The 16,393-nt window shown below is 32.5% G+C and overlaps 2 protein-coding genes across 3 annotated transcripts in view; one reads left to right on the top strand and one right to left on the bottom strand.

Moving 5' to 3' along the window:
* Positions 1-16,393, bottom strand: part of LOC139513642 (chitin synthase chs-2-like) — an 88,775-nt gene that overhangs the window by 49,737 nt on the left and 22,645 nt on the right. For both annotated transcript variants that reach the window (XM_071302312.1, XM_071302313.1), the window contains exons 2-5: positions 13,574-13,633; positions 5,676-6,093; positions 4,032-4,987; positions 3,437-3,536 (exon numbers count right to left, since the gene is read on the bottom strand). In XM_071302312.1, coding sequence (XP_071158413.1) covers positions 3,437-3,536; positions 4,032-4,987; positions 5,676-6,093; positions 13,574-13,623 — 1,524 coding nt within the window. In that variant the 5' untranslated portion in view covers positions 13,624-13,633. The remainder of the gene's footprint in view (positions 1-3,436; positions 3,537-4,031; positions 4,988-5,675; positions 6,094-13,573; positions 13,634-16,393) is intronic.
* The window catches only part of LOC139513645 (uncharacterized), a 250,764-nt gene that overhangs the window by 230,729 nt on the left and 3,642 nt on the right, over positions 1-16,393 (top strand). The window lies entirely within an intron of this gene.

Here is a 16,393-nt window from a genome sequence, read left to right as displayed (position 1 = left end):
AATGCATGGCGGATAGTTCTCATTCTGATAAACATTAATACCACATGTCAGATTTGCTCTAAATGCTTTGGTGTCAGAGATATAGTTTCAGGGATATAAGCTAAAAACTGCATTTTAACCCTGTGTTCTATTTTTAGCCATGTCGGTCATCTTAGTTTGCGGGAGGGATCAGTTTTAAAACTAGATACCTTAATGTTGATTGTGGCTAAGTTTGGTTAAAATTGGTTCAGTAGTTTCAGAGAAAAAGATTTTTGTAAAAGTTAACGACGACGGACGACGACGACGGACGATGATGACGGCAACAGACTACGGACGCCAAGTGGATTTATGATTTGATTGCTTTTATTTATTTTTTCAAATGAATATATCATATTAAAAATGCTTCAAACTATATAAATATAAGTCTATTAAAATGAATGTTGATGACAGGGAAGAGCTTTTGTGCCAACTGTGGAGACAATTCCAAATGAATGTAGTGAATATGATCTATGTAGTTTCTATTCAATGTCTTTTATCTAGTGTTGACCACTGTCATATTTTTATACTACATTGTAACTAAAATAATCTATATAAATTTCAGATTTTGATTTTAATTTTCATTTCAATTTTCATTTTTATAATCACATAATTCACATAAATCAAAGAAAGTTAAATAGTTTGTTTTAAGAATGTCACCATGCTGTGTGGACCAAAATAATCTCTGTTGTTATTCATATGGGTTTCATATCATTCAGTTATCATTTATCATATTCTATTGTTCAAAAACATTGACAATAGGATTAGCCACAAGTTGTGTAACTTAGAACGTCTTCTCCATTTCATACAAATAATAATTAACCGAACCAAATACAATACATAATAATAACATTATAAACAATATTAATATGGAGACATGAAATTAACATTAAAATTCATGATCAATAAAGCGTTTGAACGATGTAGATGTTATAATTAATTTTGCCCCATTACTTTCTAGAACGATTTGATAACTTTCATTAAGGTTTAAAATCCAAACATGTGTTTCTGATGTGTCGTTGTTCTCCTCTTATATTTGATGTGTTTCCATCAGTTTGAGTTTGTAACGTTAACCCGGATTTGTTTTTTTTTCTCAATCGATTTATGAATTTCGAACAGCAGTATACTACTAAAACATGTGCATTATAAATTATACCATCGCCTTAAAGTGTGTCAACCAACGAATTTCAGTGTGGGACATCGCACTTCAGTGTGACCATAGTGGTTCAATGTACCATCGCTGTTCCGAGTCCTACATATATATTTATCCACAACAAACTAGTAAAAGTCTGGAATGGTATACTTTTTGTACTCGACTGTATTCAATTTTATCCGACCATTCTGAAATAGTCTGAATTTTACTCGATGTTTCTCGACTGTTGATTGAACCAGTCTGACCTTGCACTCGACCCTTATCTTAACTATATTGAACAATATACACTCATACTCGACCAGGTTGAAACAGTCCATTTCTTTTTATCTGTGCTTAAGAAGTGTTTGACATTTTTCCAGTGTCTTAACAATACCCAACCAAAGGATTTTTAGATCTGAACTCTACTCGAGCAAAGTATGAACCGTTTTCGACCAATAAACTTTAATCTTTTCAATCTTATCTGTCAAAATTCTAGAAACGTGAAATAAATTTCTAAACATAAAAAAAAACCAATTAAGATAGATCTATGACGAATAGGTCAAAGATTGTTCATACTTGATCGAATATGATGCAGAGTTGATCCAGTATGGCTCAGACTTGGTCTAGTATGGTTCATACTTTGGTCGAGTATTTTTCAGGCTTGGTCCAGCATGGTCCAGATTTGGATCAATTATGATTTAGACTGTTTGAAATGGTTAAAAACTGCTGAAGTAAAGATTCAGTTCACGTAAATATAGATACATTTTAGTCACCGTTAGTCTGTCCATCTGTATTATATTGAAAAACTATGTAAATATATATTTTTCCTGTAGAAATTGTTCTGCTCAGAAAGACTTGATTATGTTTCATTGTTAAATAATCAATGTTATTAATTAACTTTATGAAATTAAACTTAATTGTACTGCTAAAAATATTGGGCGTCATGATTGACCATAAAATACTTTGCACTTGTATTCGTTCACACTGTTAAGTATAGGGATGTCAAAAGATCTGAAATTTACTACTCGGATACTCGGTCAAGATACTCGAGTACTCGCGAGTACTCGGATGAATCTCAAACGTCTATTAAAAAGTTTAGATTTAAGGTGGGATGCAGTGTTTTTGTTATTACCTTTCATAACCATAAGTCAAACGATTTACAAACATAGCTTGCTCTTCTGTTTTATGTTTGTGTCAATTTAACAATGAATTACCGACCACCGTTTCTACAAATAACATATCTATCATAATACCAATCTTTGTTTGTGTACGTGTTCATGAACCAAATTTCAATAAAATAAAAAAAAAATATTTGAATATAAAGTCCGACACAGTGTTCCTGGGAAGTTGGTATTTTTTATGATACGACTTGTCCACTAACTTGTCATCAATAATATTGGTCTTCAAATTACTTGTGCTTTTTCGTGCCTCTCAGTCTTACTTGTTTTGTGTTGTTTGGTTTTATTTGGCACCATTCGTTTGTTTGATTTTCTTTTTTTTTAGCCACGACGTTGTCAGCAGTTTTTCGACTTTTGAGTTTGAATGCCGCTCTCATATATGCGCCTTTCTTTTAATTGTAAATTAAACAATTATAGTTAAATTTCAAATACTGTGTAATCAAATTGATTTAAATGCAAATCGCATACCAATCACGTTTAAATACATAGAAGCCTTGATTAACAAACAAAGATAAGTTTTACGGCTTGTGTGATGAGTTAATTAGTAATCCATGAAAAGTTGATCTGTGTACAAACACCGTCAAAAATGTCTCCAATCAGTTGCGTATGGTTTATCGCAGGTCACTTTGATTTTGTTCTTGTTTAATAATAGGATATGGTCAACCATTTCAGACGAAAGACTGGTTGACTTTCCTTTTTTGTTACAAGTAGTGCACACGAAAACATTCCCTTGGAAGAAAAGAACTTTGCCACTATAACAAATAGAAACCTCATGATAAACATATGTATGCTCTTAATTGTTTTTTGAAGTTTTACGAATGTAATATTTCAACAGAACTAAAGGGAGTGGAAATGTAAAGAGAACATAATATCTCAAGTTGTATAACAGGCAAACGAGTATCCGAGTACTAAAACTGTACTCGAGTACTCGGTCTTCCGATCGAGTACCCGAGTACTCGAGTACTCGTTGCCATCCCTAGTTAAGTATGATTCAGACTACAGTTGATTAATGTCTAGTAGAATGTATTCACCATCGAGTACAGCCGTTTTGGCGCTATCTACATCAGTTTTTTTTTCTATAAATATTTGTTACTAATTATGTAATGATTACCGTGCAAAGTACTATGTCATATTCTTTGTCGCTTCTTCGTCGATTTAATACCAATGAAAGGTCTATAAACATTCCACAATAGAATGGCATCACAAATATCCTGTTCAAACATTAAAATATCAGTATTATCAGTTGAAAATATGCTTTGCATATACTTAAATATTCAGACAAACTGTTCATTCAATTAACATTTTAATATACATGTACTGTAATCAAAACATTTATATAATGAAGCTTTTGTTTGTTTAGTTTTAGTAGTATGTAAAACTGTGTAATCTGAGTAGTGTAATTCATATATTCAAAAATAATCCTTAAATGTCAATCGCTAATGTAAGCTCATATTTTCATTGGTAGGCATTATATATAAATTAATACTACTCATACTGAGCGTTATGGATATCTAACTGAAATGCTTATTCGTGTTAAAAGGAAAAATTAAGAAAATAATGTTAGTTTTCCTGTAGCTGCGGACCTATGAAAAACGTTCGAAAAGCATTCATTCTAATTTGGCAATACATTTTATATTGCTTATTTCAAACAATAAAAGGGCTTTTCTATCCATTACTGAGCAGGTTGTACACTGCAAATAACTTACCTCGATGTCTCTCCGTGCTTGCATCCATCTACTTTCCAAATATGCCTTGTTATGAAAATCATGGAAACAGATAACAATATAAATGCAATCAAGATTTCTAAGCAACTTTCCGGAAGACTATTAACTTCCTTGAGACACCAGTTAGAAAAAAACAAGTCACATGACTCAAGTTTTAGAAAATTTGGATCATACATCAACCCCACTAAGGACATTGTAGTAACAATAGGCAGCATAGTTAATAGGGGACTGAAAGCGAATCTTTGACAGTTAATGACACACACGATTTTTGAAGATTTGTAACATAAATAGTCACATACAATGGTAACCATAGCTATCAAAAATGGTACATGAGCTTTGCATATTGAATTTTGACCAAATTGCTGGGTACCAGACAAGGCATATAAGGTCGTCATTCCATTATTAAAGAGAGATTTGAAACCATCCATTGCGTTATTTGATCGTACACAAAAAACAGCAATAACTACAAGAAAAGTTGTAACAATCTTCCATATGCTCACAAGGCATGCTACCTTAGTCCGTCCAGTTTGCAACTCAAATTTCAGCTTTTTTAAATGATTCAAGTTTTGAGAGTTCTGTCCAATGGTAATAAAATTTTCCCAATATTTTATAGAAACAAAAATGCTAGCCATAACAAACAAGCCAACCATCAAATCATGTTTTATATACCAAGCAACAAATCCAATTCCAGTCATTTGAAGAACCGCCCCTATAACAGGAAAGATAATTGAGATCTTTTTGTACTCGCTGCACAATGGCAATCTGGGAGAAACTTGAGTTGCTTGTTTGCTTGCCAGTTTATCAATAACATCTAACACAGACGGTATCACTGCTACTGACATATACACAACGGAGGCAGAAGCAGGATCGAATACAGGCAATATGACGAAAGCTAAGATAGATAGACCAACAGAATGGATCGTTTCAATAAACACTGCCTGAAAAGGAAAATGTTTTTTTTATACTATTGACTTCTTGTCAGCCAACGTGTGATTATTATTTCATTAAACATGTTAAAAACAAATAAATTTTCATTATCAATTGTTACTTTCAGAAGAAGGATATAAAATAGATAATATGATGAATGCACATTTAATGAAAAATCGCTGATTATTTGAAAATAAAATATAACTCGTTTTAGTATTCCAATTGTTGTATAAAGATTAAATAGAAATACCTTTTTTTCAGTCATATATGACAAAAAGTAGCAGCAAATTTAACCAAAGGGGATATTATGCTGCGACATGTATTTTAAACAGATGTAAATGTGTTCAAATTGGAAAAAAAAACCCGTTTAAGTTGCATCTGAATTTTCTCCTCTAAAGTGTCTAGTTTAAATCAACCGGTTCATTTATCAACACATTTGACATTCTTTAGAACTGCTATGATAATTTTATTATTATTGTCATTTCAGGAGCCCAAAATTTATAGAAAAACTAATCGAGAAATTTAAATATAGTGGCCGGGCAACACATTTACTCAGAAATGCGCGTAACGCATAATTTAATTATCAGTGCTTTTTGTATGCAATTACAGTTCGATGGAACTTCCTTTATAAGTGTCAATTGTTTTACAGTGTATTAAGGAAAAGAAAACACATTTTTTTCATCTTATCACCATACATACCACAAATAGTATTTTCCAGTTGATTGCTTTATTCAATTTAAAGCAAATTCTAAAAAACGTTGACAGAAATGTTAATAGATAGGGTGCAATGATGACAAGAAATACTGCCCATATCCAAGATTCGTCAACCTGGGACGTGTCCAAATTGCAAGCTGTTGTGTTTCTCGTGGAACACGTGGAACAGTTGGACTCCAATAAACCACCGAGTGAACCAAGTTTGGACCTGTCGGACTGTATTGGAGGACTCGTGTGCCAAATAAGGATATGCAGTGATATTCTTGCTACAAAACCACTACATATCACTATGATAAACAGAAATATGGCAAAACCAACTTTTAAAACTTTCTCTGGTGAAGGACAATTCGAATCTTTAAGCTGTTCCTCATATGGGTCGCTTTCTTTTCCGGAAGATTCAGTGCTACAATTTCAACATCATACATGTTTTAAATCGATCAGTTTCTTAAATAGATATTTACCATTACAATGGCGAAATATTTACTTAGTTAAATAACCTTATTCGAAAAAAACCCCAATTCAACACTGTAAATAAATCTCTGAATATTGTTTTTATTGAAATCAATATTGATTTTGTTATCAGTAAATTAAAAGCAAACTAAATGTGATTGTGATATGCATATGCACATTCATAGATCTGCTATCTGTCGATACCTGTATCTTGGCATTTCACAAGTTCATGGTTTTCTCCGACTGTTTATGACGTCTTAAAGCTTTATGCTTAAGTCATTAAATATTGAATGTGTTATTGGGCACAACTTTTTGGAACTTTTGGTCCTCAGTGCTCTTGAACTTTGTACTTGTTTTGGCTTTTTGAACTTTTTTCATCCGAGCGTCACTGGTAAATCTTATGTGGACAAAACGCACGTCTTAAATTTTAAACCTGGTACCCTTTGTTATCATATACTTAGACTAAATAACATATGATTTTTACTGTATGATAATAGCATTAAATCAACGTAAATTCCATATTTTTCGAATTGGTGCTTAGCGGGCTGATATGAAAAGTTTATCACATGCTTCGATTGTTATCACATGCCTTTCCGTAACGTTATCACATGGCATTCCGGTGATACTCGGCAAATTCCGGAAAATACACCCAAATGCTACGTTTTCAGTGAAAAACATTACGAAATAGTGTACAAAACAATTATTTACTAAGTCTGATACTGAAAAGTATATTGTGTAAATTAATTAAAAAAAAAAAAATAATAAAAAAAACAAACAAATTATTAAATAAATGCATTCTTTATAAGTTTCAAACATAATTTAGAAAGTTACTTTGAAAAGGTTGACTTTTCCAAACAGTGTTCATTATGTATATTGCTGGGTTTTTTTTTTGGTCGAGTCGTCCATATTAAAAATATGTTCTGCTCTGCTGAGGCATATGGTAGAAAGATTTGATATCGAATGTACTAAATTTGGGTCCGACGTCCTTGAACTTCTATTTGAGAACCACGTAAAAGGATCAATATATGAATTTGTTATTTTTCTCCATTGTTGAAGCATATGATAAAAAGATCATAACATGTCATTTTTCATATCGCATGTATTATCAGCCCTCGGTCAATATCAGCCCTCGAGCCATGCGGCTCTTGGGCTGATATTGAACCTAGGGCTGATAATACATGCGATATGAAAAATGCCATGTAATAATCTGATATTATCTATAATTCGTGTGTTTCTTTGTCCAACATGTTCTCCCATTTATTCGTATTGTAGTCTTGTCATGTAATTTTGTCATTTCAATGTTATATTTAACATTGCTATAAAAGGGAGAGGTTGGCATGCCACAAAACCAGGTTCTATCTACCATTTTTTTCTTAAAATGTCCTATACCAAGTCAGGAAAATGGCCATTCTTATATTATAGTTTGTTTTTGTGTGTGTTACATTTTAATGTTGTGTTTCTGTTGTGTCGTTGTTCTCCTCTTATATTTGATGCGTTTCCCTCAGTTTAAGTTTGTAACCCGGATTTGTTTTTTTCTCTATCGATTGATGAGTTTCGAACAGCGATATATTACTGTTGCCTCTATTTATGACTGATTATTTAATATGAAATGCATGATTTTGTCTATAAGTTGTTATTGGCTGTGAACTAGCCGTCAGTAACTGCGAGTACTTTCAGATCCGTATTTAGTGTCTTTTTGTTGTATGCATGTTCAAGTACCCGGCCACGACAACTCTGTGTTTTGTTTGGTGTATTTTTATTTGTATCCATTTGATAAGTTAAGCCTTTGTGTATTTTTAGCTCACCTTTCCTAAAAGGAAATGTGAGCTTTTGCCATCACTTGGCGTCCGTCGTCGTCGTCCATCCGTCGTCGTCGTCGTAAACTATTTCAAAGATCTTCTCCTCTGAAACTACTGAACCAATTCAAACCAAACTTCATCTGATTGATTCCTAGGGTATCTAAAATAAAGTTTGTGTTTTAATTCCCATTTCATAAAAAAACATGGTCGCCATGGCTAAAAATAGAACATAGGGGTAAAATGCAGTTTTTGGCTTATAACTCAAAAACCAAAGCATTTAGAGCAAATCTGACAGGGTTAAAATTGTTTATCAAGTCAAGATCTATCTGCCTGAAATTTTCAGATGAATCGGACAACCGGTTGTTGGGTTGCTGCCCTTAAATTGGTAATTTTAAGGAAATTTTACTATTTTTGGTTTTTATCTTGAATATTATTATAGATAGAGATAAACTGCTAACAACAATAATGTTCAGCAAAGTTAGATTTACAAATAGGTCAACATGTACGAAATGGTCAGTTGACCCCTTTAGGAGTTATTGCCCTTTGTTGTCAATTTTTAACCATTTTTATAGAATTTGTAAATTTTTACTAACATTTTCCACTGAAACTACTGGGCCAAGTTCATTATAGATAGAAATAAATGTAAGCAGCAAGAATTTTCAGTAAAGTAAAACGTACAAACACATCACCATCACCAAAACACAATCTGCTTCCTTTGTTTAATATTCACATAGACCAAGGTGAGCGACACAGGCTCTTTAGAGCCTCTAGTTATAGTTCGTTCTTATGATGTACTGTTACATCACTGTAAATTGATTTCAAAAATACAAAGCAAGGTAACAAATAAATGAATTCCAAAAGTAGTGAGATTGGATTCGTCGAAGGGACAAATTTGGAATAGGACTCAATTGAACAGACTACAGATCAGACCACGAGATACTTATGGTAAACACCGGAGTGCAATGCAAAAAAAATTACAGCTTCTCGTATCTAAAAATCTGAAACACATGAAACAGCAAAAACATATCACAAGGGAGCTGATACATATCGTATCGTTCGACAAATTCGTGATAGTGACAATAAAAGTAAATGAAGGGTCGATTTCAGTTGGCTACTTCAAAATGTGATGAATTTGCAAACTTACCTGGTTCTTGCTCATTTTATAATCCAATTGTAAAGTCCAACAGAAAGAAATATCATTCATTCCCTCCATTTATTTACACATTGTTTTACTTTCACTTTCGATTTGTTTACATTTTATTGGGTGATTAGTAATTGTTTCACTGGGGTAAAGCTGATGACCGTAACTGCATTCACGGTCATCCCAAGATGTCGGATGAAAAATTAGGTCAGTTTCTGTATTGTCTGTTAAAGTGTTTCTATATCATTTTCTTTACAAATCATACATTGAAACGATGTAAATTTATAAAAGAATCACTCGAAAATCACTAATTACTTCCGAGAAATGTGCATGAAACGGGAAATTCGATTTGAAAAAATCGTCAAGATGACCGTAAATCATAATCAAAATATTTTCAAGATGACCGTAACATAAAACAAGGATGACCGTGATTGGTAAAAAGATGACCGTAACTTGTAAAGGATGACCGTAATTTGTAAAGACTGACTGTAATTTATATAGGCGACCGTAACTTTTATAGAATGACCATCAATTCTAAGAAATATCCGTATTGTATTCGAAGCTTTTTTGTTGAGTTTGTCGATCTATATAGGGGCTCGGTTAGCGGATATAAATATGTTTCATAAATTTCTTTTTTTAAACTATACTATAATTGGCCATATTTAGGATTTATAACAATGATAGTAAATTGCATATTTCTCGTAAACAATGAAATATTTATTGATATCGACGTTAAAATTTTAACACAAATTGACAGCGATACGACGAAAATTTGAAGAAACATGAATGTGTCCCTAGTACACGGATGCCTCATCTACACTATTATTTTCTATGTTTAGTGGACTATGAAAATGGGATAAAACTGTAATTTGGCATTAGAATTAAAAAGATCATACCATAGGGAAAATGTGTGCTAAGTTTCAATTTTATTTAACTTGAAGCTGGACAAACGGACAAACAAACAGACGAACGGACGAACGTACGCACAGACCAGAAAAACATAATGCCAATAAATGGAGCATTAAAAACATTAATAATACATACGAATATTTGGTTATCGAGCCCATGTGTATGGTTCCAGAGGAAGCAGATTAAAATCTTAATTTGTCTTGATATATGCAGGCGGAAACACTTTTGAAATAGAACAAAAGAATCGAAGCTCTGTGTTTATCGAGAAAGCGATAAATGTTAACTGTAATGTTTGATATAGTATCAAAATTTTAAAAAGTTAATAGAAACAAATAAAACGACAATTTTCTTATTTTAAAAACACCATTTGCATAAGTTTTCAATGTATCTATTACATAGTAATGCAAAACAATAAGATATCAAGTCGACGACATGGTTCTTATCAGAGCCTTTTATAGCTGACTATGCGGTATGGGCTTTGCTCATTGTTGAAAGCCTTACGGTTACCTATAGTTGTTAATGTTTGTGTCATTTTGGTCTTTTCTGCATAGTTGTCTCATTGGCAATAATACCACATCTTCTTTTTTATATATAGTATCTATAAGTTGGATGTAGAAAATGCATAACCTCCGATTTTTTTTTTATCACGGACGGAGAACATATCAATCTTTTAGTTCAGAAATTTTCGTGTCTACCCTTCCATTATGTGAATCAAGAAAAAATTTCCGAAAACAGGTATTGATTGTATCGAAAAGAGAAAAATCGAGTGCACCTTTTTATGTTAGGGCATGTTTGGGGTGTATATTTTGTCTTAAAAACGTACAAAGCAAGAGTATTTTATATAGCATCTCGCTTCAGATTCTATCAAAGCTACAGGTTGACTTTATAACGTAAAAAAATGACAGTACGAAAAGATGAAATATATGGGTCAAGTAAGATACCTATCTAATGAATCACAAAAACAGAGTAGGTGTGTTCGAATAGCTATTTTTTTCTAAAAGTACTTGACGACAGTCTTTTAATTTGGATGATGAAAATGGATATCTTCGAAAAAATATGATTTTCTTGTGTGTGATAACTAGGGTTTATAATCTTCAACCACTGAAAATGTTTAGTCTGCCCTTCCACGAAATATTTAATTTAATTAAGAATTTTCAAAAATTCCATCTGACATCCGAACAGACAATATTTCTAAGTTGAATCAATGCAGACAAGATCATTAACTAATGCTCATTAGCTAGTAGATACTTTTGTCTTTTAAAATATAACTGACATATAACGATCGATCGTAATGGTGCTATGTGGATAAATTTATCAGTTTTCAATTAGAGCAAAATTGGCAGAGCGTCATCTCTACAATGGCTTCCATTTCTACGATTGTGAGCACGAACTGGCGTAATAGGGAGATAATTTTGAAGAAGCAGAATCCTGACTGTATGAATAACATTTCTGTATATATACAAATTGACAACGTTCCGCCTTGTGATACGCTTTTCGTACAATACTATTTTAAGGATCTACTTTGCTGGAGCTCACTTTCACTAGTTTATTCGAATGATATTTTCAAAATATTTCTGTTATTTTATTTGCACGACAAAATGAAAGACGATATAATATCAATGGATGTACATGCAATTTTTTGGCATTTTTAAAAATGTGTATTTATTATATGTCATTAAAAGGAATCCCAGAAACAAACAAAAAATCTTTTGTCGAGCAGTTGAAGGCTGTGCACCGCATTTTTTTCATTATGCTTGTAAGGTGTCATTTTATCGCGCTTTTGTAGCATTTTTTCCCTTCCTGTTCATTTACATGTCTTTTGGATTTAAAAAATTAAACTCTCTACTGTAAAAAAGATACATATGGTAATCTTTGCATTTGAAGCACGTCTTATTTTCTTCTACCTATAGGATAAAACTCTCATATTAATATGTATATACCAACACGATTAATCATTTGATACAAAAAGATAGTTATATAAATACAAATATTTCTTAGAATTGAGGGTCATCCTTTAAAAGTTACGGTCATCATTTACAAATTACGGTCATCTTAAAAGCAGTTACGGTCACCCTTGTTATGAATCGCTGATTCTGTTACGGTCATCTCGATTGTGATTTACGGTCATCTTGGCGATTTTTTCAAATCGAATTTCCCGTTTCATGCACATTTCTCAGAAGTAATTAGTGATTTCCGAGTGATTCTTTTATAAATTTACATCGTTTCAATGTATGATTTGTAAAGAAAATGATACAGAAACACTTTAACAGACAATACAGAAACTGACCTAATTTTTCATCCGACATCTTGGGATGACCGTGAATGCAGTTACGGTCATCAGCTTTACCCCAGTGAATTGTTTAATGGTCAGGAATTGACCTACAAATCCGGAATTCCCACGATCAGTTGTTACAAAGTATATAACCGTCACCATAGTGCTTTGTTATATCGTATATGCTTAGGTGTTGTAAAACGTTTTAGTGATAAAGTCGTTTTTGGAATAGTCTATTGTATGGACGAGTCTACAATTTACTATATATACCAAGGTTTTCACAGTTCACGTTGTTCTAGGTTTGGAATTCAAGCTGAGCAGTTGAATTGTTAACAAGAGACAGAAGAAAGGTGATATTAATCTATAGTTCTGAATAAGAATTATAAGCAGTGGTCCTGAATAAGGAGCCAAGTGATTAATTAAGTATAGCTACTGAAGAAGCAGTGGCTTCAGAAAGAAGCATTGGCGGTATACAAGGTAAAGCATTTCCAGACGGGGAAAGCATTGAATAAGAGCAAAGAGTGACTCAGACCAAACAGTCTAACACACGCACTGGCCCAAATAAAGTAGATATAAAGCAGTGGCTTCAAGTAAAGTACTGGCTCAGTATATAACTAATAATTCGTTGCTTTTAGAAAGCACTGGCTAAACAAAAGTATATCCAGATATTAAATAAAGCATTATATCGGGATGTCAATATAATTATCATACTTGGCATTATTCGTCTGATACCAAAGCCTACTTAATTTTGACGACCAGCATCAATATAAAGAGAATCCGAATATTCAGTTGATAAAATAACGCTACCAATTCTTGAGCCTTGACTGTATCCAGAGAAACGACTCTGGTACGAAACCCAGAGTAACGCAGTTGCGTACCCCCGGTACGTGACAAACTGTTGGAGATAGGTTTTTTGGGAATACATATATGGTAATTAAATCCGTATAGTTGGAAACCATTTTCACAAAAACAGAACTTTAAGCCCCTGTCTGTTGAATATTACTAGGTTCAATCCACCATTTTCTACATAAGAACATGCCTGTACCAAGTCAGGACTTTCACTTTTAAATTTTCATCAAAATTCTCTATTTTTGTGATTTTACTTTGTAGATGTTTCCTATTAGGTATCGGTAATTTTAGGAATTTCGTAATTATCTACATTTTAATCCCTTTGACAAGTGGAGTAGTGCACTTACGATAGAAGGAATAAATTGAAAATTTAGCACAATTCTTTGAATTCACTCGTCGATCAGCGAAAAGAAATATTTGATTCAACGCCGAAGATTTGAAAATTCAATAAGTATCTACTTACGCCTCTGTGTTTTCACTTTTCTGACCATTTGTGGGAAGTGTGTCCGTCATAATTGTTTCTCTAGAAAAATAATAAAGTGCATTGGTTTACTATTGACCACCGTTTGGACAGTTTATATTTTTCTAATCATGCTACAACCAATAAGGATGTGCTCTATGTTAATGAAATGATTGCTATACGCAGTGGTCTCAATAACAAATATTTGAATACAGATTTCCCAGAACTCCTTTTCTTAGTTGCAAAACGTATCCTGAATCACAAAAAAACGTGTGTGGTTATGTTGGAGCTTAAAGCATAATGTTTGTTTTTCATCTGTATTTTTTTTTATTTACGAATATAAATTTTATGGTTTCTATTCAAACAAACACAGCATTATGAAAGCCAAACAAAACATCTAGAGGCCAACATTTGGTCTTCATCAGCAGTGTCTGTTATATATATATATAGATCACATAAAAAAAATCAGGTTGTTCTTCATTTTTTTTTCAATCCTGAAATGTTATACTTCAGATATTAAAAAAAAGGCGAAACTTTTTATAGTCCTACATACATGTAATTGATATTTATGAGGAACATGGACAGATTGAGATTTCGTACTCGAGATTTATTTTCAATGTTATTTAATAGTTTTCAAATGTTATTCTGATTAAATCACTTTAGCTTAACGGATATTTTAGTTTGTTCTGTAAAAATTGCTATGCGTATATGTTTATGGCAAGAAATATATCTAAAACGGATGAAATTGCACACGCAGCTGCAGCTTTTGTTTAACATTAAAATTGATGATAATACATGTATAAATAACTTTAACTTTTGAATATGACCAGAATAACTCGAGATTGTGGTTGTCTTATTATATGTATCAACCAGTTTGAACAGCATGAAATAGTTAAGCTATCTACGTTCTTAACATGAACTATGCAAAAAAGGGAAAGACATGTATTTATTGCTCAAATTAAAATCCAAAAGGCGTAGATATATCCCGTTCTAGATAATGAGAGCAAAAGCGTACACAATTTGCAGATACTTTTGAATACAGATAGGTTTGTCGAGATACATTTCTGTGACTCTGAACCTCAAATTGTGCATTCTTCTTGTAAACCAAAACAGTCGGGTTTTGACACATACCGGTATGAACCAGAATTTCAGGCAAATGGAACTGGATGTAGATATAAAAAGAAGTGATATGAGTGTCAATTAAACAACTCTCCATCCAAGTCACAATTTATAAAGGTTTACCCTTATATAGGTCAAAGTACGGAGCCTTTATAACTAGAAGTGTTCACTCAGCAGAATGATCAAATGTATGGTCGCCTTGTTGTCCGCACATACATGTACTATTTGCATCTAGAGTCTATGTATTCTGATGTGTTTCGTAGTTGTAAAAATAAATTACGAGAGTCCGTTACATTGACACAAACAAATGAGAAAAATACGAAAGTTCCCAAAAATATATACTACATATTGATTGATTGATTGTTGGTTGCTTAATGTCCAGTGGCAAATATTTCATGCATGTTCAGGACGAGAACAAGTTAACAATGAATACAGTAGGTAGGTCTTGTAATAGAGGCCACAAGCGTTTTAATACCCTTCGGAAGAAGACCATTTTTAGTGACCATATTCTATTCTCATGTCACCCTCTGCGTCATGGTTGTCAAAATCACGCGAAATAGAATATAAAAATTATAACCATACAGATTTTATTTATCTGGTAGAACGGTTAAAGTTTTTGATGATCTACGTATGGAAGTAAAACGGAAACAATAACATAATTTGGTTGATAAATCTTGAAGCAATTTTGAAAAATTGCGCAGATACAAAGGGTCCAAACGCAACAATTTTTATGTTTGTTCATACTATTGAGTGTTATGGTCTGATTGAGGATGGATGAATTGTTATAATTATCTTGGTACGTTATTTTCATTTTTATGTCTGTTGATTGGTGGCTTTTAATAAAAAAAATTCTTACCAATATGAAAATAAGGAGATATGATATGATTGTTAGTGAGATAACTTTTACCAAAGTTGAAATGAAGTGCATGTTAGCATTTATAGGCCTTCAACACTGAGACAAATTATACCGTATCGTTGACTATAAAAGACCCCGATATGAAAAATATGAAACAATTAAATTGAGAAAACTAATACCAGTCTTAAACGCCCTATTTTAACAAATAAATTCCATTCCTTTAGATTAAAGGTTCAAAAGACTGACCTTCCTACACAAATTCCTACAATGAGATGTATTTCATTTCGAATTTTTTGTGAATTTGATTTTAAATGGCCAAACTGTTTCAACTGGCAAATTGAATTGATTCAATCTGAATTATATTCAATTATAAAATAAAAACGAACAGACACCACTTGTGAAATCCAAAATCAGAAACAGAAACAGATGACCATGTCTTAAAAGCATACGAGTAAAACAAAAAGTAACAAAGAAATTTGAAAATTTTGCAACACAAATCCTATGAAAAACAGATGATGCACTGGAAGGATCAGAAGTACACACTTCAGTGCTTTTTTATATTTCAATATTAATTGTTCTATTATTGTAGGAAAAACAAAAATCGGTGTATAACTGACTATCTTGCTTTGTGTGTGTTAACTGGAAGATATTAGAAAAGTATGCCTAGCTTTTTGCTCATACAAAACGTTTGGTAGATTTTGTCAAGCTAAACAATTACTGACGATCAAACTGTGATACTGTATCTCATTTAGCAGAAGTCTTCCGAAAATCATCATCAATAAAATGAGTCGTTTAACAATGTAAGCAAGTGACGATAATTTACTTAGCAATGGGTAGATTAGAAACCT

The sequence above is a fragment of the Mytilus edulis genome, chromosome 2, assembly GCF_963676685.1.
Source record: "Mytilus edulis chromosome 2, xbMytEdul2.2, whole genome shotgun sequence".
Taxonomy (NCBI): Eukaryota; Metazoa; Mollusca; class Bivalvia; order Mytilida; family Mytilidae; genus Mytilus; species Mytilus edulis.
The sequence above is the reverse complement of the archived record's forward strand: the minus strand, read 5'-3'. Positions and strand labels throughout refer to the sequence as shown.